Source organism: Lithobates pipiens, unplaced genomic scaffold (genome assembly GCF_037356315.1).
Source record: "Lithobates pipiens isolate NorthernLeopardFrog02 unplaced genomic scaffold, aLitPip1_a1.2 Scaffold_8, whole genome shotgun sequence".
Classification (NCBI taxonomy): Eukaryota; Metazoa; Chordata; class Amphibia; order Anura; family Ranidae; genus Lithobates; species Lithobates pipiens.
This window is the reverse complement of record NW_027507903.1, coordinates 599,727,940-599,755,787: the sequence shown is the minus strand read 5'-3', so window position 1 is coordinate 599,755,787 and position 27,848 is coordinate 599,727,940. Positions and strand designations below refer to the sequence as shown.

Genomic DNA, 27,848 nt, shown 5'->3' with positions numbered 1-27,848 from the left:
ACATATCAATCTGGATGTCACACCACTTCCTCAAACTCAATCTATCCAAAACTGAGCTCATGATTTTTCCTCCCCCATGTGCCTCTCCCCGTGATTTTTCTATTAAGATCAATGGCATTACTATCAGCCCATCCCCGCATGCCAAGGTTCTAGGTGTAGCCCTGGATTCTGAACTATCCTTTTGGCCCCATGTCCAAACACTTTCCAAATCTTTCCGTCTCATCCTCCGCTACATCTCCAAAATATGCCCCTTCCTAACCAATGATGCCACAAAGCTCCTAGTTCACTCCCTGGTCATCTCCCACCTCAACTACTGTAACTCCCTCCTCATGGGATTATCTTTACATAGGCTATTCCCCCCTTCATTCCATCATGAAAGCTGCCAGGCTCATTCACCTTACAAACCACTCAGTGTCTGCTACTCCTCTCTGTCAATCCCTCCACTGGCTTCCACTCACCCAACAAATTAAAATAAAAATTCTAGCAACACCTTACAAAGCCATTCACAACTTGACCCCCGGCTACATCACTAACCTAGTCTCAAAATACCAACTTACTCGTTCCCTTCGTCCCTCCCAAGCCCTCCAGCTCTCTAGTTCCCTTGTCATCTCCTCCCATGCTCGCCACCAGGACTTTTCCCGAGCCTCTCCTATCCTCTGAAATTCCCTACCCCAATTTGTCTGACTATCTTCTACTCTGCTTGCTTTTAGACGATCCCTGAAAACACTTCTCTTCAGAGAAGCCTATCTGGCCCCCCTCCTAATAACTGTACATTTACTTTCTCCTTCAGATCATCCCCCACAGTGACCCTCCCTCCTAGACTAATGAGCATGGCTCTCTGATTCCTCCTGTATTGAATTGTATTGTAACTGTGCTGTCTGCCCCCATGTGGTAAAGTGCTGTTGGCGCTGTATAAATCCTGTATAATAATAATGTCTTCAGGATTTCCCTCAGATAAAATGACTGTGGTAATTACTAAGGCAGTAAAACGTATTAAATCGACGTATCAAAATAATGGAAAGCCTGATAACATGTCCTGTTGGGGCGCCTTGAGGACTGCTCTATAATATGTGGTGCATACTAGCACATTACAGCATAAATCTGCAGGTGGTCCAGATTATTTTTTGTAAAATTTTTAAAGATTTACATTTTTATTTGTATTGGTAAATTTTCCTCATGACAGTACCCAGCTCCCCAGTGCCCTTTGTTTGACAACCACTTGCCTATTAGGCTTCACACACACACACACACACACTGGACATTTTTACAGCTGCTGTTTTTGGCTTCGCACATTTTATTTCCATCCATTCGCTGATCTCCCCTTCCTACTAATGATGCAGAAACAACATATAAATCAACAATTCCGGGTCCTTTTAAACCCCTGATATCTAATCAATCACTTCCCACCCGGCCACTGCACATAAACAGCCAGATGGGCGCTCTCTCCTTCCCTAGTGAACCTTCAGGAATGTCCCTCAGAAAGAGGCGGATCACGTGCGCGTGTGCCTGTGCAGCGGCGCGATCCCAATGCGCTCGTGTCACCCGGACACGATACATTTCTGATCGACAGGAGGGCTCTCTGATTGGCCCTCCTGATCACATGACGGCCACGTCCAATCACAACCATCATGTGATGTAAACAGAGAGCCGGTTTCTAGGCAATCGGCTCTCCTCTCCTCACACAAAAGTTGTCGGTGAGGAGAAAAGAGCAGATCGCTGCAGCCGGCTGATGATCAGTGAGTATGAGCTGTTTTTTACAGCTTTTTACACACTGATCACCAATGTAAAACACAAATGTAAAACACACATGTACACAATTTAAAACACAGAAGTAACACATGTACACAATGTAAAACACACATGTTCCCACATAGTAAAAACACCTGTCCCCCACAGATTTAACAGTAAAATCACATGTCCCAATGATTATCTGCACACATATGTCCGTGATCTCCTGTACACATCTGTACATGATCATCTGCGTACATCTTTCCGTGATCACACAAACCAATTATTATACACTTAACGGGATTTTTTTTTTACCGAAGACATGTAGCAGAATACATATTGGCTTAAATTTATGCCAAAATTCGATTTTATTGGATTTCTTTTCAAATAGAAAGAAGAAAATATTTTTTTTTCCAAATTTCCGCTCTTTTTTCGCTTATATTGCAAAAAAAACTGAGTCGTGATTAAATACCACCAAAATAAAGCTCTATTTGTGCAAGCAAAATGATAAAAATGTGATTTGGGTAGAGCGTAGCATGACCGCGCAATTGTCATTGAAAGTGCGAGAGCGCTGAAAGCTGAAAATTGGTCTGGGAAGGAAGGGGGCGAAAGTGGCCAGTATTGATGTGGATAAAGAGAACCCATCACCAAAAAAAATAAATAAATGCATCACATAGGGTATTTTGTCCCCCATGTGATATAAAAAAAAAGTTTAAGAAAATAATGTAAAATAAAATTGAAGTTACACCCAAGCACTTCAAATTCCAAAGGGTTAACCAATAGTATGCTGATCCGGACAGGAAATTCCAATCATGAGAAAGTAGATAATGCAATATTCTGAACAACTTTTCTGATCTTCCAACTGTATTTCCGATCAGAAAGAAAATGTATTGAAAATACGAATGTATATAAAATTGTGTGTGACCACCATAACCAACATTTTTTTAAGTTAAGCATACATTTCTGTCTGTAATCTGTGCCGTTTTGTCCATTGACGTAGTTTTACAACCATTGAACTTTGCACTGATATCTCATCTATATTGTTTTTCAGCAAGATACATAAATTGACTTAGGAACTCGGTCAAGTTGTTTTCTTTATGAACATTATAAAAGGAGAACAACTTGTAGTTTGAACTTTGTTAATTACATTAGTCATGGAGTTACGAACAGCAATCCCACTACGCCCCCTACTGACAAAAATTTCCGTTATTCCCTTATAATTTTGCCCCTATTTTTACCTCTTGCCCATGTAAGGAATATGTGGGGCGGCAAAGAGGATGGGCTTTGAAGCCCATAGGCTGCACATATATGGCAATGGACATTTGCGGTTTCGGTACATGCTCTCAGCACAGTGACCAAGCTGGCATAGACAGCCAATGACAGTGGTCACATATTTTGGTATTTATGTCCAGCCATCAGATGCAAAGACCCATTTAAAGGGATGCCATGGCTGGGTGGGAAGGGGTTAAAGTGTAAATAAACCCAAAAACATTTTTTAAAAGTTTTGAATACAGTAAAGAAGTGCTAAACCCACTGTATGGTTTTTATTGCTTTCCGTGTTCCTACTGGGGAGATTCACCCTCTCTATTTGGACAAGGTACGGTGTGGAAATTAACCGCTTATGGACCAGCCGCCGCAGTTTTACAGCGGCAGGTTGGCCCCCGCTGCGCAAAATCCCGTTATTGTACTTGATCTTGCGAGTCTTGGATAGCAGGCTCCACAAGTCCGACCGCAGGTCCCACGGACTCAATGTCCTCGGGGATACCCGCGTTCGTCTCACGGAGAGGAAAAATGGGGAGGTGCTGTTGTAAACAAGGATTTCCCAGTTCTGCCTAGTGACAGTGTCACTGATCACAGCTCTCTGTAATAGGGTGCAGTGATCAGTGACGTGTCACACACAGCCCTTCCCTTCACAGTTAGAACACATCCCTAGGACACACTTAACCCCCTCAGTGCCCCTCCTGGTTAACCCCTTCACTGCCAGTCACATTTACACTGTAATCAGTGCATTTTTAATCGTATCTGATCACTGTATAAATGTGAATGGTCCCAAAATAGCACCAAAAGTGTCCGATGTGTCTGCCATAATGTCGCAGTCACAATAAAAATCGCTGATCGCCATCATTACTAGTAAAAAAAAATATATATATATTAATAAAAATGGCGTAAAACTATTCCCTATTTTGTAGATGCTATAACTTTTGCACAAACCCATCAATAAATGCTTATTGCGATTTTTTTTTTTAACAAAAATATGTAGAAGAATACGTATCGGCCTAAACTGAGGAAAAAAAAAGTTTTAGATCATTTTGGGGATATTTATTAGAGCAAAAAGTAAAAAATAATCATTTTTTTTCAAAATGTATGCATTTTTTGGTTTATAGCGCAAAAATTAAAAACCGCAGAGGTGATCAAATGCCACTAAAGGAAAGCTCTATTTGTGGGGAAAAAACGACATCAATTTTGTTTGGGAGCCACGTCACACAACCGCGCAATTGTCAGTTAAAGCGACGCAGTGATGAATCGCAAAAAGTGCCAGCCAAATGGTCCGGGGCTTAAGTGGTTAATGAAAAATTACGCGTTTTCACACACCATAAGAAAATGCATTGCCTTCTGCAGATATGTGTGTAGGCAAGTGTAGTTTGGCTTCCCTCCATGATCAGACTTCAAACACACACACACACATTCATTCACTGGAAAGATCAGTGTGATGCTGTTTCTCCTCCCCCGGCTCTCTGAGCTTCTTAGGCAGCTGAGAACAGAGGGAATGTGTTCACTTATATAAAAAAAGGTGGAAAAGGGTATTTATAATTTATTTTTATTTTATTGCTTCACAAATATTTTGCCTTTCATTTCTATTTTAAACGTATTGGGTTGTTTTACCAGGTCAGGGTTTACATATATTTACAACTACTTCAGCTCTCCGAACATCCTATGTCTGAAGCATTTAAAACAGGTTCACAGCTGCAGTAACCTCTATGAGCTTGTGCCTATTTTGTTCAGCCAGCTCTTGGCTTTAATGTAAAATTGATCCGAGTGGCTACATAGCTGCCTGATCACTTTTACAGTGCTAGTGGTGTGGCTTGTTACCCTCCTTGTGATAGCAATACAGTGAAAGGTAAAAAAATTAAAATAAAATAAAAATATTTTATAATATTTAAAAACAAAATGTGAAAATGTATTAAAAAAAAATAAACTAGTAAAAGCTCCCCCATTGCCTTGTGCACAGAAAAATAAAAATACATGCATAGCATGTAAAAAGTGATTGCACCACATATGTTATATATCACTGCAAAAAGTCAGAATAAGAGCAATTATTCTGGGTGTTTCATTTACGGATAACTCAAAAGCCACTGAAAAACCATTTAAAGCATCTCCTATTGATAAATTTAAGTGGTATTATTATTATTTTTTTACTATTTCGAGGCTTGACGTATTTGGTATTTATTTACTTGACACCACCTCATCTTTTATTTTGTATAATAAATATTATAATGTATGTATAATAAATATTGGGAATTAAATTGCATTTATGTCTAATAAAATTCATTTTTATGTTTTTATCTTGAAAATTTAGATAAACAGTTGTGCAAATATCTGATGACCTAAGAAATGCAACTACCGTACCCCTTTTTTATTCTACAGGGCCTCTGTTTTCAAAAAAATATTTAATGTTCTCTGGGTTTTAAGTAGCTTTATAGCCAAACCTGAAGATTTGAAAGTGTGCAAAAATAAAAAAAAAAATAGGAAAATGGTTTCCATAGTTATTAACTTGCATTAATTTATTGTTTGTTAAAACAATAATGAAAATACCCGGACGAAAACGAATGCACATGTCTAGTACCTTTATAGATTTTTATTTTATACTCCAAATAACGCATTAGTAGATACTGGGACACTCAAAACTCCCATATGGACAGGGACACAGCTGGAAATTTTAATCGATAGTTTTTATTAAAGTTTAAATTTTTATCAAGACAAATGACAGAAATTATGACTAAATAACAGATCAGTTACAGTAGTTAGATACATAGATAATAGTATCCAAAAATAATAAAAAATATAATATAAAGAAAACCATATTAATTATCTCAATTATAATCGGGATAATAAAGATAACGATCGGGAGGTTATTAATACATCCATTCTGGAGACAATACACAAAAGTAATATCAATATTATCTTCATATATTTATATACTGCCAATTTAAGTAATTCAACACAGCTGGAAATTTTGACATAGAGATATTTCTCCGTTGGATATCCGAACAATGCACCTGCTCTGTGTTGCAAAATGGTCATGTCCACTTTTCTGGCCGTTGAGATGCATCGGAAGCCCTTTCATTTTGAACTCACAAAATACTGCACGTTGAGACCGCGTACACACGGGCGGATTGTCTGCCCAACTAAGTTCGTCAGACAATCCGACAGACAGTCCGTTCAAAATTTGCATGAACGGACTTGACCACACACGATGAGCAGACAGTCCGCTGAAAGCGAGCGCGATGACGTGTACAGCACGTACGACGGGACTAGAAAAACGACGTCCTATACACTGCAATGCAACCTTCGGCCGTGTAAATCCTTTCTGAGCATGCGCCATACTTAGTCCGTCCAACTTGCCTACACACGAGCGGACTGTCCGCTGAAACCAAGTTTGGACGGACAAAACCAAGTTTGAACGGACTGTCTTACGGAAATTCCGAAAGACTTTGTTCGTCAGATTGTCCGCTGAAAAAGTCAGCTGAAGCCCACACACGAGCGGATTGTCCGCTGAAACACTGTTCAGCGGACTAAGTTGGGCAGACAATCCGCCCGTGTGTACGCGGCCTAACGTGTGTTCGATAACAAGCCACAATGAACTTCAAAAATCTGAAGGGGAACTTCCAAATAAAAGTAAAGGCCCCCTTCGTTCTGATTTGATTTGTATCTGTTACCAAATAGTTGACCTCCCTCCTTATCCTCAGCCTCCTTGTTTCATCATGGTCTTCCTAAGTATTTTAAAACTTTGTAATATATTCATTGCAGTTCTCCTTGCCACCAACCAGTTCCATTTCCCCTTTATTATTTCCTTTGGTATAGCTTCTTATTTATTTTATTTTTTTACATCACTGATATTGCCTCTTCTTTATTTTTCCTATACCATATTTTAATCTCTTATCTCCTATCACATTTCCATATCTTGCTATATTTGTATGTTTTATTCATTTTTCAATTGAAGCTAGATATAGGTACATAACTTTAATATTTTTATATACAGATAAAGCAATTTATCATCATTCTTCACTGGATAGGTATCACTATTATGATTAGAAAATGAAAACCAATCCTTCTACTTGTAACAAATTTATAGACAACGTCCCAGTAAACATAATGTTTCCATCATTCAACCAGTTAAGCTAGGACATGTACCATCTATATGTCTTGCAGCATTGCAAAAAAAATTTTTTTAGGATTCTGGCTATATTTGGTCAACACCTGATTGGCACATAACTGATACAATACTTCCTTCCTGATCTGCCAAGTGGCAATCTGATATGCCCACTTTACCTATGAATATTAATATCCAATTATATTATGTACATTTAAGAATGCATCCATGCCTTTCTTAAAGCAATCTACTGAGCTGCCCAGAACCAGCTCTTGAGGAAGTCTATGCCACATTTTCAGAGCTATGTGAGAAGAAGCCTTTCTGTATTTTGAGATTAAATCTCCTTTTCTCCAGACTTAAAGAGTGCCCACTTGTGCTCTGTGATAACTTTAAAGTGTATAACTGTACAACAAGTTCACTATATATACCACGTATGTATTTATGCATGTTGATCACATCCCCCTTTAATCTTCTCTTCTCAAGAGAGAAAAAATGTAGTTCCTCTAATTTTTCCTCATAGCTGAGTTGCTCTATGCCTCTTATCAGTTTGGTTACCCTTCTCTGTGAACTGGAGCCCAAAACTGAACTACATACTCCTAATGAGATCTTACTAATGATTTGTACAAGGGCATAATGATATCTCTCTCTCTGCAGTCCATACCTCTCCTAATACAAGAAAGGATTTTCCTTGCTTTGAAAACTGCAGCTTGGCATTGCATGCTATTATTAAGCTTATGATCTGCCAGAACACCCAGATCCTTATCCACCATTGATTCCCCCCAGTTGTACTCCCCCAATACGTATGATGTATGCATTATCTTAGCCCTCATATGTGCATAAGTGTACATTTATCAACATTAAACCTCATTTTACACAGTTGCCCAAATAAACAGTGCATTGAGGTCAGCTTGTAAGTTGGAGACATCCTGTAAGGACGTTATTCCACTGCATAGCTTGGTGTCATCTGCAAAGACTGAAATGGTACTTTTGATCCCAGACCTTATATTATTTATAAATATATTTAAAGTAAGGGTTCCAACACTGAACCTTGGGGTACACCACTGATAACCTTAGACCATTCAGAGTATGAATCATTTACCACTACTCTCTCTGAATTCTGTCTTTTAGCCAGTTTTATACCCATTTACAAACTGATCTTTCTAAGCCTGTAGACTTTCCTTTACACATTAACCTTGCAGCATTAACTCACTTATCTTTGAAGTGTGGTGATGTGGAACGTATGCAATGCAATGAGTACAAGTACAACAGTACAAGTTTACCAAATAGCAATAAGAAGTTGGCCCCCGGTACTCTGTGCATATTGTGGGTCATATTGGATGGTCTCTCACATCTATGTATGGTAAAAATGTTCAATGAATGTGCATTTCATACTAGACTTTATAACCAATTATGTTTGGTCTGAAGGAGAAGGGATCTCACTGCTCCAGAAGCACACATGCAGGCTGTAAACTGTCTCTTCGGCTGGGAAGCCACAGGTGCTGGCTATCACCACTAGCAACAGATGAAAAACAAGCTCTGGTCTGCCGCACTCTTCAGAAGACCACTTTCTTTTATTGGAAAATCACATCACAGCTCAATAAACACAGCGAACAAGGAAAAATTGCTGCCGTTTCACACTAGCTACAGTGCCTATTCACAGCTATGAATAAGCACTACAGCTAGTGTGAAACATCAGAAATTTTTCCTTGTTCGCTGTGTTTGTTGAGCTGTGATGTGATTTTCCAATAAAAGAAAGTGGTCTTCTGAAGAGTGCGGCAGTCCAGAGCTTGTTTTTCGTCCATTCTGTTTGGTCATCGTTGTATGTCACCATGTATGTATTACTGGCATCAGTAATTCTAAGTATTCATGGGCAAATCAGTAACTGAAAAACCAACACTTGGCAAGTTTTCAAATGATCATCATGAGCAGTGTAAACCCTGCGCTAGGCATACTAATGAGTTTCATATATTATATACTTTTATTCTGTCATATATACAATATTTATCATTAGTTGGCTGGGTCTGTACAAGCTTGTGGGACCTAACGTCTTAACATCAGAAATGTATCCACCACACCGGTTACTTGCAGTACCATTACAGTAAGTCCCCTACTTACCAATGAGTTCTGTTCTGGGAGCTTGTTTCTAAGTCCAGCTTGTTCCTAAGTCCAGCAAAGTTCAGTGCTTGCAAACAAAGGCCGCAAGCACTGATCAGTGTGTTCTGGTGGGGGGGAGTCCTCTTGTCAGGACACAATAGTACAGCTGGGGAGATCGCTGAACCGGTATTGCATGTGTTGGTACAGCGATCTTTAAAAGTTGACAACTTGAAGGTCTGTATGTAGGAGACCTTCTGTCAGGGCCGTCTTTAAGGTAGGGCAAAAGGGGCAGCTGCCCTGGGCCCTGTCATTATTGTGGGGCCCAAAGCAGCTGTCTCATACTTGCCAACTATCCCAGTTTAAATTCCCTCGCCCATTGAAGTTTTAGTCCCTTCCTGTGTCCTGATATCTCAGTGTGAAGTGCTGCTACTAATGTGCCCAGCTCTGCCCTATTGTTGTGTACAGATGACTCACCTGCAGACCCTGTGTTTACATGTACATTACCAGCATTCATATGTAAATATGAAGTGACATGCATATGTAAATAGCTGAGGCCAGCGGAATTGATATGTAAATAAAGGCAGTATTCATATGTATATTATGCCCCCCTGCAGGGAGGAGAAGATGCGCTGTAACCTATAGCAACCGGTGAGCAGTATTACTGTACAGTAATCTCTAGCAGCCAATCAACAAATAGAAATCATGTGCTGTAACCTCTAGCAACTAATCAGTGAGCCTTAATGTATGCTGTAACCTCTAGCAACCAGTCAGTAAGTGGTAATGATATGCTGTAACCTCCAGCAACCAATCGCAATTGCTGCCTGATCTGATATACTACACTGATTTTAAGTCGAGCTGCTATTTATTTTATGTCTCAGAGAAGGTGGAGAGTGAAATTGCATGGGAGGCCCCAAGAAAATTTTTGCCCTGGGTCCAATCAATATTAAAGACGCCCCTGCCTTCTGTAAACCAAATGTTTGCTCTTTATAACATTCAGTTGTGATAACTTGTTTTCATACAGTCAGAGGTTTTAAGTGGTTCTTCAATCTTCAATGTACTGCAGAGGGTTGGAGGGGATAACTGAACCTAAAATGTGTGCATTGCACCTGATATGAGATTTATAGTCCTTATTCTATCCTAAAGCGATGTGAATTCACACCTAGATTATATTTAGGTTGAACATGTATGCTGTATCACCAAAAGAGAATTTGAATAAAGCCAAAAAAAACTAAAAAAAACTAAATAAAAAAAAAAAATATATAACAGACTCCAACACTGGTCAATGAGTCAATGCAGTTTTATCATCAACTGTATAATGTATAGAATGTTTAGCTAAGAGAACAAATGCTGCCATTTTAAAGTCTTGCCAAATCAATATCACCAGTGTCAGCGATGAGAACGCAGTTTTGTCTAATCAATGGATACATAAGGAAAGGCCTCACATAGATACAGCAGGTGGATGAGTAGGCCTTACTTAAGGGAAACATGTTAAGGCATGCTATGGAAAGCTGCTATGGATTTCTATAAACCCTTGTGATACCTGGATGTGATCAAGGGTGTATTTTTCCAACTTGAATGAGCAAATAGCCATGAATTAGCAAAGTTTCAAATCCAAACTGCTTTTTGCATTAAGGGAACATACCAGCTCACCTTTGATTTATTCTAGAGCAAACATGTTTATACAACGCCACTATTGTAGATCATCTTATCTTTAGATCATCTTATCTTTGAAGTGCTAATTTTATGGTAAAGGGAAGTTTGGATCACATTATTTCCATTCCACGAATCAATCGAAACACAAAAAGACTTTTTAAAAAAAAGTTAAATCGAAAGGCCGCTCCATGCAATGAGCTCTGGGGGAATCTCCCTTACAAACTACAACTTCCCCTGCAAAGTTAACAGCCTGTTTTCCTTAAATAAGTCAACCCCATACTGTGTGAGTTTTTTATTCTCAACAAATGTTGGTTTAATAATTAAAATATAGTGTTCTGTGAAAATAATTTTTCTTATATCAGCCTCCTGTTAAATTTTCTGTAGTATACCAGATAATCTGATTTAGTGTAGACCTTGTATACAGCTATAACCATGCATAACCTTTCATAGAAAGGACCTATGAGTGCCTGTTTCACATGGACTTCAGCTTGCATAAGAGCAATGTGAATAGCAAACTTTTATGAAAGTTTCAGCAAGCTTTGAGCAGCTTTTAAAATGCCCTTCCAGTCCTCTTTCAAAATGTCATACATAGATCCTAATGGGAATGCTAAATGTCACTTTAAGCAAGCTGCTAGCAGGCTTCAGCAGGCTTTCAACAAGCTTCAAGAGGAGCCAAAACCTCACACAGGCTTCAGCTTGCATAAGAGCAATGTGAACAGTAAGCATTTATTAATGTTTCAGAAAGCTTTTGCAAATCTTTTAGCAAGCTTTGAGCAGCTTTTCAAATGCCCTTCTACTCCTCTTTCCAAATGCCATACACAGATCCTAAAGGGAGGACGAAATATCACTTTAAGCAAGCTGCTAGGAGGCTTCAGCAGACTTTCAACAAGCTTCAAGTAGTGACAAAACCTGCTAGTAGCTTGTTTAAAGTGGCAATCAGCACTCCCAAACTGGAGCTAATGGCCACTTTAAAAGCTTCAGCAAAGTTTGTTGAAAGCTCTGGGAATGCTTTGTAAAAGCTTACTGTTCACACTGCTCTTATGCAAGCTGAAGCCCGTGTGAAACTAGCCTGACATGGGTCTAAAAATATAAATCATATTTAATTGTACCAGACAAACTTCAACAAGACATGGTCCCTTAAGCCCTGGTTCAAACCTATGCAGGTTGCAGCTGATGCATAGTCCAGGTGCATTTTGCATTTTTCAATACAAGTTTTTGATTCATTGTAGTCTATGGAACCAAAAACACAACATGCTGGTCCCTGGCCCTTTCTATAAAATGCACAGATGTGACCCATAAGAAAACCATGTTAAATGGACTGTGGTATGTTTCCGCAAAACTGAAAACACACAAAAAATGCAGAGGTGTGAAGCTGACCTTGTCCTGACAAACGAAGAAGCCTTGTGTAATGATCACAGCCAATGCTAGTGCCAATAAACCTTGGTCACTAGCACTTTGTATATATATAAAGTCATGTGAAATAAAAAAGGAATCCACATCCACAAATACTATCATTACAGGTATTAAAAATGTATAGTTATGAGAATGTAATATTTTTTCTACAATAATTGCAATTTAAATTAAATTTTCAATATTAAAAAAGTCCAACAAAAGCATTTATTCTTAATTTGAAATTCACCTTGATCATCAAAGTATAATGGCATCATTCATTTTGGCATTTGTAATGTTACAAGCAGTAAATAACTTTCTTACTTGGTTAAGTAGCTAGCAACCCTAAGGCTTGATTTACATAGAAGTTTTAGTGTAATGAGTTCTAATATAAAAAAAAAAAAAAAAAAAAATGCTTGTTGCATCTTGGGGTGGTTTCCATAGGAAATGCATTATATTTGGCAGTTAAAATTGTGATATGAATTAGAATATAGCATAGAAACATAGACTTAGAAGTGGGCAAACTAATCTACTACTTGACCTGGATCAATTTTATTTAAATTCAAATTTATTTAATTATTATTATTTGTAATTGTATTTAAATTACTGCAAATCAACAATATCTAAAATAAATCAAAAGACCCCATTCCTGAAAATGACAGATTCATTCCACCTATAAGTGAAAAGGATTCCAGCAAAGTGTTTTGTTCACTTGCAAACTGGGTAAGTTTGCATAGTTGTAAAAATATGGTCATCACTATAATATAAATAAAATAAAGAAATAAAATAAAATACATGGAAAGTTGGCACAGATAAGCCTAGATTTATGTAAAATTGATAACCTTTTTTGGATAATATATATATATATATATATATATATATGTAAAAATATATATAAATGTGTATATATAAATGTATATATATATATATATATATATATATATATATATATATATATATATATATATATATATATATATATATATATATAGATATAGATATATATAAAGTTTTATATAAAAAATTAAACCTAGTTCATTTAGCCAAAGTTTTTTTAGATTCAAGAAATTTGTCCCTGTTGGTTGCTCACCTGTCACCAGAAGCAGCAGACCCAACAGCACTAGTAGGACCCGTGCTGCCTTCATGTTGGCAACACTTCCTTTGTAACATCTGAGAATTTTTAGCATATAGTCGAAATGGTTACACCATCAACAAACCCCAAAATGAGGAAATTCTGCAGGACCTATCCTTATATTGCAATGATCTTTGTACTGTGTCAATACAGTTAATACAGTTAATAACTGGGATGGTTTAGATGTGTAGGTGGGTTGCCTTAGGGCTTTGCAAACGCAAATTGAAATTCATATTCGACTGGTCATCCAGCTATCTTTTTTCAAGAATTTTTTTCTTTTCTTTATCTTTCTAAGATGCATACATTTGAGCCAGAGATAAGATAAAGCACCACGTGAGGATCAAAGAGTACCTGGGACATACTGCTAATTAATGTGTTACTATGTCTATGTCAGTACATGATACAAACCAGGCCAGTGAAGTAATACTTTGTAATTAATAATAATAATTAATAATATCTTCCAAAACATTTGCCGTGCAGAAATTCTTTCTTCTTCAAGAATTCTTATTCTTCAGCATTCTGTATGGAAATAAAAGGGACAGACATATAATAATTGTTAATAACAATTTTTTTTTCCTATCTAATACTTGGCCTTTAAAACTCCTAATTAGGGATGAGCCGAACACCCCCCTGTTCGGTTCGCACCAGAACCTGCAAACAGACCTAAACTTCGTGTGAACTTTAGAACCCTATTAAAGTCTATGGGACTCAAACGTTCACAATCTAAAGTGCTAATTTTAAAGGCTAATATGCAAGTTATTGTCCTAAAAAGTGTTTGGGGACCCGGGTCCTGCCCCAGGGGACATGGATCAATGGAAAAAAAAGTCTTAAAAATGGCCGTTTTTTCAGGAGCAGTGATTTTAATAATGATTAAAGTGAAACAATAAAAGTGTAATATTCCTTTAAATGTGGTACCTGGGGGGTGTGTATAGTATGCCTGTGAAGGGGCGCATGTTTCCCGTGCTTAGAACTGTCCCTGCACAAAGTGTCAAAGTGTCATTTGTGCAGGAAAAAAAGTATTTTAAAATCACTTATATTGTCGGCTATATTGTCGGCTCCCGTAATGCAGAGAACACTCAATGAGTGTTCTCTGTATTAGCCGACAATTCATTCATTAATTGATAAAAAAAAAAAAAAAAGCGTGGGGGTTCCCCTAAATTCAATTACCAGGCCCTTCAGGTCTGAAATGGATATTAAGGGGAACTCCGTGTCAAATTAAAAAAAAAAAATTACGTGGGGTCCCCCTAAATATCCATACCAGACCCTTCAGGTCTGGTATGAATATTAAGGGGAACCCCGCATCAAATTTAAAAAAAAATTGACGTGGGGGTTCCCCTAAAAATCCATACCAGACCCTTTATTCGAGCACGCAACCTGGCAGGCCGCAGGAAAAGAGGGGGGGACGAGAGAGCGCCCCCCCTCCCTCCTGAACCGTACCGTTGGTTGTGGGGGTCTGCGGGCGGGGGGCTTATCAGAATCTGGAAGCCCCCTTTAGCAAGGGGACCCCCAGATCCCGGCCCCCCCTGTTTGAAATGGTAAGGGGGTTCAAAAGTACCCCTACCATTTCACAAAGAAAGTGTAAAAATGGTTAAATAAGACAAACACACTTTTGAAAAATTCCTTTATTAAAAATAAAAAAAAGATTCCAGAGGTGCCAATGTTGAGGGCATGGGGCCTGGTACGGTTCAGGAGGGAGGGGGGCCACTCTCTCGTCCCCCCCTCTTTTACTGTGGCCTGCCAGGTTGCATGCTCGGATAAAGGGTCTGGTATGGATTTTTAGGGGGACCCCCACGTCAATTTTTTTTTTTAATTTGATGCGGAGTTCCCCTTAATATCCATACCAGACCTGAAGGGTCTGGTATGGATATTTAGGGAGACCCCCACGTCATTTTTTTTTTTAATTTGACACGGGGTTCCCCTTAATATCCATATCAGACCTGAAGGGCCTGGTAATTAAATTTAGGGGAACCCCCACGCTTTTTTTTTTATCAATGAATGAATGAATTGTCGGCTAATACAGAGAACACTCATTGAGTGTTCTCTGTATTACGGGAGTCAACAATATAGCCGCAAATGATTTTAAAAGACATTTTTTCCTGCACAAATGACACTTTGTGCAGGGACAGTTCTAAGAACGGGAAACATGCGCCCTTTCACAGGCATACTATAGACACCCCCCAGGTACGAATTTTAAAGGAATATTACACTTTTATTGTTTCACTTTAATCATTATTCAAACCACTGCTCCTGAAAAAACGGCCGTTTTTAAAACTTTTTTTTGCATTGATCCATGTCCCCTGGGGCAGGACCCGGGTCCCCAAACACTTTTTAGGACAGTAACCTGCATATTACCCTTTAAAATTAGCACTTTAGATTTCTCCCATAAACTTGTACAGGGTGTTCCGGCTTTTCGAATTTGCCGCGAACAGCCCAAATTGTTCACTGTTCGCTGAACAGGCGAACAGGCAATGTTCGAGTCGAACATGAGTTTGACTCGAACTCGAAGCTCATCCCTACTCCTAATTCCCATTAGCGTGTCTCCAAAGTCACACAACGTGACTTTGACACAATCTTTGGTGGGACTTTGATCCAACTTTACATTCTCTGGACCAAAGTTCCACCAAAGTAGTTTAGGCACCTTTTCAAAATTGCTGTGACTTTAAGTCGCACCGATTTGAACAGGTGCCATTTAAGAAAATGGGGATGTGACTTGTCATGTGACTTTGATGTCCACACAAGTGCAAATGGAGCCTAAAGCCCAAATGAGCGTTATTTTTAAATTTGCTGAATTTATTCCGGGTCCATCAATGCAAAAGATGTGCAAAGTCTTATGCCGCATACACACGATCAGACTATCCGGCGGACTTAGTCCGGTGGACCAAAGTCTGCCAGAAAATTTGATCGTGTGTGGGCTCCAGCGGACTTTTTCTTCCCAAAAGTCTGGCGGACACAGAAATAAGACTTGCTTCAAAACTGTCCACCGGACCTTTGCTTTTAGCGGACAATCTGTTCGTCTGTGTGCTAGTCCGGCGGACTAAAACTGATGCTAGGGCAGTTATTGGCTACTGGCTATGAACTTCCTTATACTACGTCATGACCTTCGAATCCGCCGGACTTTTGGAGCGATCGTGTGTGGCCAAGTCCATTTGCTTGAAAGTCTGCCGGATAGTCCGATCCTGTATATGCGGCATTAGGCTTAGTTTACACTTGTGGTTGGGACAGGGGGTAAAAATATACAGTTGAGCTGCATTTTTATTGCCTCCCCAACTGCTTCCCCTTAAGGCTCGGTTCATACAATTGTGAATTGGCTGCGGGTTCCCACAATAGCAGGAGATTTTGACCGGCCTTCTATGAAGGCAGTTCACATATCTCCAAAGCAGGTCCGGTGCGTTTTGGTCCATTTCAGGCCCAAATTCAAACCAAAATTTGAGCTGAAATCGGACTTGAAACAGTGAACCAGGATGCACAAGACCCCTGCTGTGAACTGGATGCGGCGAAGGTGTGAACCAAGCCTAAAGTGACACTAAAGTCTTGTGTTTTTTGTTTAAAAATAGCAAACATGTCATACTTACCTGCTCTGAGCACCCCAGATCCTCCTCTTCTCGGGTTCCTTGTTGGTGCTCCTGGCCCCTTCCTCCTGCCGAGTGCCCCCACTGCAAGCAGCTTGCTATGGGGCACCCAAGCCAAGCCGCTGCTCTGTGTGCCCATTCTAACTGTGTGGGGGAGTTGCATTGACTGGGGGAAGACAGAGATCTGTGTTCTTGCTTAGCAGAAACGCAAGATCTCCATCTTCCACATGGCGATCTGCCTTGTTTTCATAGGCAGACCGCGTTCTGTCTGCCTCGGGAACGACCGCCTGGTCTCAGCGGACATCGGGTCTGCTGAGCCCGCTCACCTTCTCAAATCATGCGCAGGTACGTGATTTTGCACTTAACCACTTACTGACGGCCCCGCCGTCCTTGTACATCTCTACTTTGAAGAGGAATATAAGTTATGGCGGCAGCTAGCTGCCATAATACCGTTATCCTCTTCTTCGGCAGGCACTCCGCTTTCAGTTAAAAGTGGTCTCTGCGGCGGGTTCATGTTCCGGTACCCTCGGTAGCGGCGGAGGCGATCACATCCTCTTGCTGACTTGGTATGGAGACAAGCGAGGGGAAGATTTCCCCCACCCGTCTCCATATCATTGCAGGACGGAAGCAATGTCAAAACGTCACTTCTGCCCGTAGATCTTAAAGGGCCTTTTTTTTTTCTATTTTTTATGACATTTTTTTATTTTTTTATTGTATTTTATTGTAAATATTAGATGTGAGGTCTTTTTGACCTCAGATCTCATATTTAAGAGGTCATGTCATTGCTTTTTTTCTATTACAAGAGATGTTTAAATTCCCTGTAATAGGAATAAAAGTGACACTTTTTTTTTTTTTAACTGTGTAAAAATAAAAATAAAAGTTAAAATAAATAATAATTTAAAAAAATGTAAACGTGCCCCGTCCTGCCGAGCTCGCCTGAAGAAGCGAACACATACGTAAGTAGAGACCGCATATGAAAACGGTGTTCAAACCACACAGATCAGTAGAGTTAGGCCGCGTACACACGGGCGGACTGTTCGCCCAACTTTGTCCGTCAAACAGTTTCGGCAAACAGTCCGCTCAAAATTAGCATGGACGGACATGGCCACACACGACGAACGAACAGTTTGCTGAAACCGTGCGCGATGACGTGAACGGCACGTACGACGGGACGAAAAATACGACGTCCTATACACTGCATTATAACTTTCGGCGTGTAAATCCTTTCTGAGCATGCGTGGAACTTAGTTTGACGAACAAGCCTACACACGAGCGGACTGTTCGCTGAAACAAGGTTTCAGCGGACAGTTTTTCGGAAATTCCGTAAAACCTTGTTCGTCAAACTGTCCGCTGAAACTGTCCGCTGAAAGCCCACACACAAGCGGACTGTCCGCCCAAACACTGTTCAGCGGACAAAGTTGGGCGAACAGTCCGCGCGTGTGTACGCGGCCTTAGAGAAACAATTCTAGCCCTAGACCTCCTCTGTAACTCAAAACATACAACCTGTAGAATTGTTTTAACGTCACCTATAGAGATTTTTAAGGGTAAAAGTTTGTTGCCATTCCACAAGAGGGTGCAATTTTGAAGCGTGACATGTTGGGTATCAATTTACACAACATTATCAACATTACAACATTATCTTTCACAATATAAAAAAAAAATCGGGAAAACTTTACTGTTGTCTTATTTTTTTAATTAACCACTTGCTTACTGGGCACTTAAACCCCCCTCCTATCCAGAACAATTTTCAGCTTTCAGCGCTGATGCACTTTGAATGACAATTGTGCGGTCATACAACACTGTACCCAAATTACATTTTTACAATTTTTTTCCCCCAAATAGAGATTTCTTTTGGTGGTATTTGATCACCTCTGCGATTTTTTTTTGTTAAAAAATGTAAAAAGGGCAAATTTTCTTAACAAAATTTTTTTTTTACATTTTGTTATAAAATTTTAAAACATGTCATTTTTGTTCATCATTCATGTACGCTGATGAGGTGGCACTGATGGGCACCGATAGGTGGCAATGATGGGCACTGATGGGTGGCAGTGATGGGCACTGATTGGTTACACTGATAGGCAGCATTTCTAGGTGGTACTGATTGGCACCACTGGTGGGCATTGATAGGTGGCACTTGTGGACACTGTCAGATGGCATAAATGAGGCATAATTGCCTCTTCCTCTTCTTCCTCTTCGGGACAGCTTTTTTTTTTCTCCTCCACTGTCAGCGTGAGGAGAAAAAAAAACGATCCCTGTGCTTTTGTTTTGATCATGTGATCAGCTGTCATTGGCTGACAGCTGATCACATGGTAATAGGCCGGGACCAGCCCCTTATTGGATTGGTGATCACCCGAGCTCAGTGACCCGGTGATCACAGCTCGCTCCGCGCTCGCCCTACAGGGAGCGTGCACAGGGGAGGCCGCCATATGATGGCCTCCCGGAAATTCAGATCCGCGCTGTGGCCGTCATTCGGCCATAGCGCGGATGTCAAGTGTATTTTTTCCCGAAAAAAAGTGCACTTATAAGACCTCTGCGCAAATACGATGTGACAGAAAGTGTTGCAATGACCGCCATTTTATTCTCAAGGGTGTTAGAAAAAATTTATATATAATGTTTGGGGGTTCTACGTAATTTTCTAGCAAAAAGCTGTTTTTAACTTGTAAACATCAAATCTCAGAAAGAGGCTCGGTCCTTAAGTGGTTAGGGGCCGCCCTGCCACAGTATATATATGTGGGGCGATCATTAAGTGGTTAACTTTTACACTGTCATTTTCAATTTTTTTAATATCATTTTTATTTCTGTCACAAGGAATGTAAACATCCCTTGTGACAGCAATAGGCATGTGACAAGTACTCTTTATCATAGGTGTGCAGAGCCTATTGCATTAGGGTGTGCACCCTAAACCTTAAGCACACATGTGTGTCTACATATAAATGGTGCTAGCAGGGGATCAATCTCCCTGCCGGCAAAGTGAAAGAGAGGAGACTTCTCTGATGGCAGAGCCAGTAAGATGGACCTTTCCCATCTTCCTGTTGGCACACAGAGCAATATAGCTAATGTGCATGGGGCGATTAGGGTGTGCCCAGGCACATTCGGCACACTCTGTGCACTCGCATATGCTCTTTTTGGAGAGATCCCTCCTCTGCCCTAAAATCATATATATCATTCCACTGTATTTTTTTTTAATCACCTGAGTACCTTATTCCTGCAGCACTGTTGGGTGGTTACATGATCTCCCCCTCTTCTTTGACTTCTGCAGGGAAAGGTCCTTGGGAGGGGCTTCTATTACTCTACCGAGGTATACTCTCTAGAGTGTGTGTCTGGCCAGCCCTGATTGGTGCTCTGCCAGTCACATGACTAAAAAACAAAACAAAAAAAAAAACAGAAGAGCAATTCAAATTCAAATTATAAATCTCAAAAAAACTGTTTTACCGCTCCCAATAAAACTTTATTAACCATCCAATTGTATTTTGTGTGCATTATTATGGTGTAGGCAGTGTGAGAGATAATTGGTACTAGCTTTCATTTTGTTCAGACAGCATCTCCATCCCAGGCTCTTTTTTTACTTTACAGTAAAAAAAACTTTATTAGTAGTTACATGTGATATATTTAATACTGATTTATATTAAAATTATGTTTTTTTCTCTTAGTAAATGTAAGTAATCAGCATACTATATGCCAACCCCATAGTGTAGGAGGACATAGAGGAGGAGGGAAGGAGGGCAGTGTCATTTACCACTTTTTACACACCCACATGTGTCACTCTATAGTCACGTGGACTGCACACATAAGGAAAAGGAGGAAGTGATGAGCTTAGAAGGGAACTGAAATATAAGCATGCTCAGTAGAGGACACCTGGTGGTCTACACAATCTCAGCCTGCAGTGGGGACACACAGAGAAGGTGGGAGGGACAGCTGAAAGCAGGATCAACCAGGTATATTTTACTTTACACAAAATAAATGGTAACATTTCTGGCAGATACTGGCAAACAGACATTACAAAATTAACTACTTGCTGACCACTGCAAGATGATATACGTCGGCAAAAAAAGGCAGTGGTGGGAAAATGGGCGTACTTGTAAGTCCCCTTCAATTGGCGGGGCTAGAGCACGTGCACCGTGTGCAGGGTGACCGTGTGCAGGGTGACCGTGCTCGCGATGTCTCCTGGCGATCGTGTCACAGAGCTGCAGAATGGGGACATGTCTATGTAAACAAGGCATTTCCCCATTCTGACTTGTGTCATGACAGAGATCACTGCTCCCTGTCATTGAGAGCAGTGATCACTGTCATGTCAGTGGTAGCCCATCTCCCCACAGTTAGACTCACTTCCAAGGACACACTTAACCCTTTCATTGCCCCCTAGTGGTTAACCCCTTCCCTGCCATTGTAATTTACACAGGAATCAGTGCATCTTATCGCTGTATAGCACTGATCGCTGTATAAATCATAATGGTCCCAAAATAGTGTCAAAAGTGTCAGCTGTGTCCGCCATAATGTCGCAAAAAGTAAAAAATAATGCTTTTTTTTCAAAATTTTCGCATTTTTTTGTTTATAGCTCAAAAAATAAAAACCGCAGGGGTGATCAAATACCACCAAAAGAAAGCTCTATTTGTGGGAAAAAAAGGACATCAATTTTGTTTGGAAGCCATGTCGCACGACCGAGCAATTGTCAGTTAAAGTGACGCAGTGCCGAATCGCAAAAAGTGCTCTGGTCAGGAAGGGGGTAAATTCTTCCGGGGCTGCAGTGGATAATGCATTCTATGCAATAAGATTCAAAAACCTTCTGTGTGCAGCCCCCCTCAGTCCTCCTTTTACTTACATGGACCCCCTCTCCACCCAGCGATGTTTCACGAGAGTCTCGGCTTTCTGGGACTCTCTCTCCTCATTGGCTGAGATAGCAGCAGGGCGCCATTTGCTCCCACTGCTGTCAATCAAAGCCAGTGAGCCAATGATGAGAGAGAGGGGAAGTGGCCAATCTGTGGCTTTGTGTCACTCGGCAGGAGGGAGGGGCCAGGAGTAAGGATGGGGGACCCAACAAGAGGAGGACCCGGGATGCTCTTTGCAAAACACTGCACGAAGCAGGCAAGTATAATAAGTTTATTATTTAAAAAAAAAAACAGACTTTAATATCACTTTAAGCTTTTTTTTTCCCATGACCTTCTCAAAAGACTCAACTTCAACTAAAGGCTCAACTTAAAAAATAAAATGAAAAAAACATTTTCAATCTTTAAAATATAATAATAATGCAAAGTACAAAAAAGACAAAATGGAAAGCACACACACGCCTAGTGCATTACCAATGACAATATGGATGAAGGGAGAAAGAGAGAGGGAGAGAAAGAGAGAGAAGGAAGGAAATAAAGATGAATGGAGCGACAGCAGGTCGGTCCAGATCCTACACCACAATAGCAATATGTGTATTCCAGAAAGTTTAACAGTCAGCAGTTAAAGATACTCCAATCGCCTGGTGTTAGCGCTTCAATCATCATGACACCATGGTTGGTATACTGTCAGGATGATTGAAGTGCATTATTTCTATTATTACATTGTATAAAAAATTTCAACTCACCATAATGCAGAATCAGTTGGAGCCCTGAGCGTATCACTTGCCACCTCCGCTTGCCACCAGATGCAGCATGTCACCTGCCACATCACTTGTCATCAGATGCAGCTTGTCACCAGATGCAGGGCTCACTTGTCACCACAGATGCAGCTTGTCACTTGTCACCACAGATGCAGCTTGTCACCAGAAATGCAGTGCTCCCTTGTCACCAGAGATGCAGTGCTCCCTTGTCACCAGAGATGCAGTGCTCCCTTGTCACCAGAGATGCAGCGCTCCCCTGTCACCAGAGATGCAGTGTTCACTTGTCACCATAGATGCAGAGCTCACTTGTCACCAGAGATGCAGAGCTCACTTGTCACCAGAGATGCAGCACTCCCTTGTCACCAGAGATGCAGAGTTCCCTTGTCACCAGAGATGCAGAGCTTGCTTGTCACCAGAGATGCAGAGTTCCCTTGTCACCAGAGATGCAGAGCTTGCTTGTCACCAGAGATGCATAGCTTACTTGTCACCAGAGATGCAGCACTCCCTTGTCACCAGAGATGCAGAGTTCCCTTGTCACCAGAGATGCAGAGCTTGCTTGTCACCAGAGATGCAGAGTTCCCTTGTCACCAGAGATGCAGAGCTTGCTTGTCACCAGAGATGCATAGCTTACTTGTCACCAGAGATGCAGCACTCCCTTGTCACCAGAGATGCAGAGTTCCCTTGTCACCAGAGATGCAGAGCTTGCTTGTCACCAGAGATGCAGAGCTAACTTGTCACCAGAGATGCAGAGCTCACTTGTCACCAGAGATGCAGAGCTAACTTGTCACCAGAGATGCAGAGCTCACTTGTCACCAGAGATGGAGCACTCCTTTGTCACTAGAGATGCAGAGCTCACTTGTCACCAGAGATGGAGCACTCCTTTGTCACGAGAGATGCAGAGCTCACTTGTCACCAGAGATGGAGCACTCCTTTGTCACCAGAGATGCAGAGCTCACTTGTCACCAGAGATGGAGCACTCCTTTGTCACGAGAGATGCAGAGCTCACTTGTCACCAGAGATGGAGCACTCCTTTGTCACCAGAGATGCAGAGCTCACTTGTCACCAGAGATGCAGTACTCCTTTGTCACGAGAGATGCAGTACTCCTTTGTCACCAGAGATGCAGTACTCCTTTGTCACCAGAGATGCAGAGCTCACTTGTCACAAGAGATGCAGCACTTCCTTGTTACCAGAGATGCAGGGTTCACTTGTCACCAGAATGCAGCTTGTCACCACAAATGAAAACCATCATCCACAGTCCATGATTACTTTTCTTTAGCGCACTGTAACCTTGTTTTTTTCTGTTTAGGTGTTCATGATTGTTTTCGTTTGTACAAATCAAATGGAAAGGTTGTTAAAGGGAAGCGTGAATGGTAGATCAAGGAACACAACAAAGCATCAAGTTAGAAAATCGTTAAGCAATATGCCTTGAAAACAGAAAATGCACACCAAAACAAATGAGGAACAAATGGTCAGAAACTAGAGTGAATGTCTGTGACTGAACTGTAAGACATTAGCTAAAGGTAATGGAATTTACATACAAAGCCAAACAGAAACCATCATTCACACCTAAACACAAAAAAACAAGGTTCCAATGGGCTAAAGAAAAGCAATCATGGACTGTAGATGACTGGATGAAAGTGATATTCAGCGATGAATCACCAATCTGTATTGGGCAAGGCGATGATACTGGAACTTTTTGTTTTTTGCCATTCCAATGAAATGTATGAAGATGACTGCCTGAAGAAAACATGCAGATTTCCACAATCATTAATGATATGGGGTTGCATGTCCGGTAAAGGTACGGGGAGATGACAGTCATAAAATAAATGCTCACATTATATTGAGATATAGATTTATATTGATGCAGATGTTTGTTTTAGAACTGAAAAGTACCTGTTGGTTCCATAATATTCTTCTTAGAATTAAGTGATTCCATATTTTTTTCAGCTTGGTCTGCAAAACCAGTGGCAACTGACTATAGCTTTCTTACTTTTTTATTTTTTTAAGTGTTTCCTAAAGCCAGAAGGTTGGAATGTTAAATGAAAATAGTTTTGAGGCATGTCTGTAATTATTATTATTTTTTTTACACAATTAAACAATTGAATGAATATTTTACAACAGTGGTGATTACATTCTTTTTGCCAGGGGTTGTAGTAACACACATTCTTTTAGCTGCCAGGATCAATATTATCAGATACTGGAACCAATGTTTATTGCCTAATTCATCAGAAACTATTATTATAATCAAGTCTCATTAAATATTTGAATGGATGTTGGCCTTGGGAATTGACAACCTCTTAAAATCCAATTATTCATGGAAATATTGATCTGAATGGATTGCACGACATTAACTTTACTCTATATTTCTAGCATGCCTTACATTGTACTGAATAATGTTTTGTTTTTCATTCTGCAAAGCTCATATCTTCCTTTTTTCTCCTTTTTTTGACCTTCAGGCTGAAGGGCTGTTGTTACTTTCTGTCTATTCTGACCCACAATTATTGTTTGGAGCAGACACCCATTTATAATGTACTTTTCTAAAATCAATAAAGACATATTGAAATAAAAAAATATTTTTTTAAAAAAATAATATGCATGGGGTATGCCCTTAACCTGCCTGTGAAATGGCACAACCCTTATAATATATACAACCCATTACTGCAAATCTGACATTTACAATGAAAAGAAAATGGCATTTAATTGGCAAATGAGAGCATCAGCTGCTTTCCTTCAATTTATAGATGTAGCACCCCGCTAGAATAGCTTGCTAGAGACACTTTGGTAAATCTGGTTCTTTAGCTCCTCTGTAATCATTTGAGCAGTGTTTGATTATTTTGGCTGTTCTGGATCTCCCTGGCTGCAAGCTCAACTACTTCTCCCTGCTTTCTTGTAGATTGTAGAATAGAGTTGGTTGGAACAGCAGGGTTCTTGTCCGGGAGAAGATCTTTGCCTGAAGGGCTGCTGCCCTTCTGGGCAGTGTAGCTGAAACTTTCAGGCGTTTATCAAGGTCTCACAGCTCAGTAGGAGCTGGGGGGGGGGGGGTATTTTCTGTAAGCAATTGAAGTCAAATCAAGGGGGTTCACTGAGGATCTGGCCTGATACTTTTTGGAGGTATCTAAGTATTCAGAAAAATTATAAGTAGAGACCTGGAAGCAGGCTCTAAGGGACCTTTTGCTGCTTTAACCCTTTGTGTAACTGTTGCTGAACTGTGACTTGCAGTTGTTTGGAGTCCTTGGATTACTTGTACCCTTATCTCTAGGCTCTAGTATCTCTTCTCTACTACAAAATGTTCTCACACTTCTGGGAGAATATCACACCAAGCAAACAGTCAGCACTGTAAGATATTAATATTGACTTTTAAAAAGTTGGAAAGAATAGTGATTTTTTAACCTTTAATATTGTTTTGATACATGGGATTTCAATGTTCTAGATGATGGCTTTTTGTATGTAATTCTCAAAATTACTAATAAACATATTAACATAATAAAGCAAACAGTCTGCACATTTAGGATGTCACTCCAATTCAGTTTATTTGGCAGACAGCACACACTGCATTGTTCTACCAATGGCAATTCACTAACGCATTTCATCCATCCAGAGCTTATTTGTGGACAGCTAAACCCTAGATTGAGATCATCATAGGAGTGCAGCCCATTTGTTTGAACTAATGCAGTGTGCAGAGTGGGAATGAGCGCCCTTGGCTTTGGCACTTCCGCTGTCTCGCAGGATTAACCAACAATCAGGCAGATCGGTGGCACTGTAATGTGGTATAATTGTTTAACTGCTACAAGAACATACTTGGATGCAGGGCATCATTGACCTGCCCCCAAGGGAACATCACCATGGCACTGTGCATGGCTTTGGCATAATTTACACATCATTGAGGACCTTTCACCGCCAGGTGACTGGCCCAAAAACTTTGGACAAAGATATCTAAAAAAAAAAAGGACAATGTATAGTGCAGGAGGAGCCTGGAGTTGAACTTCCGGGATGGATCATAGAGATTTTGATTGATCAGCACCTGTACAGAGAATCGCTCTGATCTGTCCTGGAAATCCTGTAGAAAGAAGAGCGACAAATCCCCAGACTGTTACACTGCCTATGTGGGCACTAACAACTCATCACTCACAGAGGTAAATCCAGCAGGGGCTAGGGGTGCTGAGGGTTTAGGGTGTTAGTTCTTACCTTTTCATTTTTTCTGACTAACCCTTTAAAGTGGAAGTAAACTCCGCTATCGTTTTCAGCCAAGGAAGCTGCCATCTTTGCCTCTGTTTAATCTTCAAATGCTATGGTGCTGCACATGTGATTCGTTATGACACCAGCCATTGGATGGTTTGATAGTTTGGCTGAGAGCACAGCCAATGTGCAGTTAGCATTCCTGGCATGCCTTTTTTTTAACTGTTTAAATCCATGGGTTTACTTCCACTTTAAGTAATGACAATGTTTTTGCACACTCAATAAACCTCTAGTGAATATTCTAAATGTGCTTACGTCCATTAAGTGTATTCAAGTGTGAACGCTCAAATGGTTAAGTATAATGGCAACCTCCTGATATACAGTAATACGCAGATCTAAGATACAGAAAAAAATAAAGTAATTAACTTACCCTTTGCTCCTGTTACATAGATACACGTAGCCTCTTCATATACACGTGTTTAATAAATCACAAGGTTTATCTTTAGAAGACCTAAATCTATGATGCACATAGTAAGTGTTGCTTTAAAAATGAACAAACAGTCTGGCACCAGGAAACTGAGACATCTGTTGCACTAAGAACCTTGTGAAGAAAAAAGAAGGGGCTGTGTGACAACACAGGTGGGACTTTAAATGAGGCACACATCTAGTGTGCCTCCATCCCTGATATAGGGATCTCAACTGAAAAGATATAATAATATGTGTATAAAAAGTCCAAACACGAAATATGTTCAGTAGTGCAAATAGTGAATATTCAAACATGTATCAAAGTTTTCAACTTCTTCAGATAGTGTACACAATCTTCAAATCCCTGCTGGACTGTGGGTAAATTTGACTGAAATATCATCCACCACCATCACTTGTCACACATCCTACTCACTAGACTTCTATGACCCCTATTACAGGTAGTCATAAAGCGCATATGGGGGGGGGGGGTTGCTGAGGGTTTAGGGTGTTCTCACCTTTTCATTTTTTCTTACTAATTCTTTAAGTATTGTCAATGTTTTTGCACACTCAAATAAACCGCTAGTGAATATTCTAAATTTCAAAATTGTTTATTCGTTTTTCATTACAAAATATAAAGAGAACATAAACAAGGTTAGTGTTTACTAAAAAAAACAACTTTTCGGCCT

At 40.2% G+C, this 27,848-nt stretch overlaps 1 protein-coding gene across 1 annotated transcript in view; it reads right to left on the bottom strand.

Moving 5' to 3' along the window:
* LOC143961280 (uncharacterized) overlaps positions 1 to 13,516 on the bottom strand; it is a 74,703-nt gene extending 61,187 nt beyond the window's left edge. Inside the window, exon 1 of the mRNA XM_077470531.1 lies at positions 13,326 to 13,516. Within this exon, the coding sequence (XP_077326657.1) occupies positions 13,326 to 13,380 (55 nt within the window). The 5' untranslated portion in view covers positions 13,381 to 13,516. The remainder of the gene's footprint in view (positions 1 to 13,325) is intronic.
* Positions 13,517 to 27,848: the final 14,332 nt, after the last annotated feature.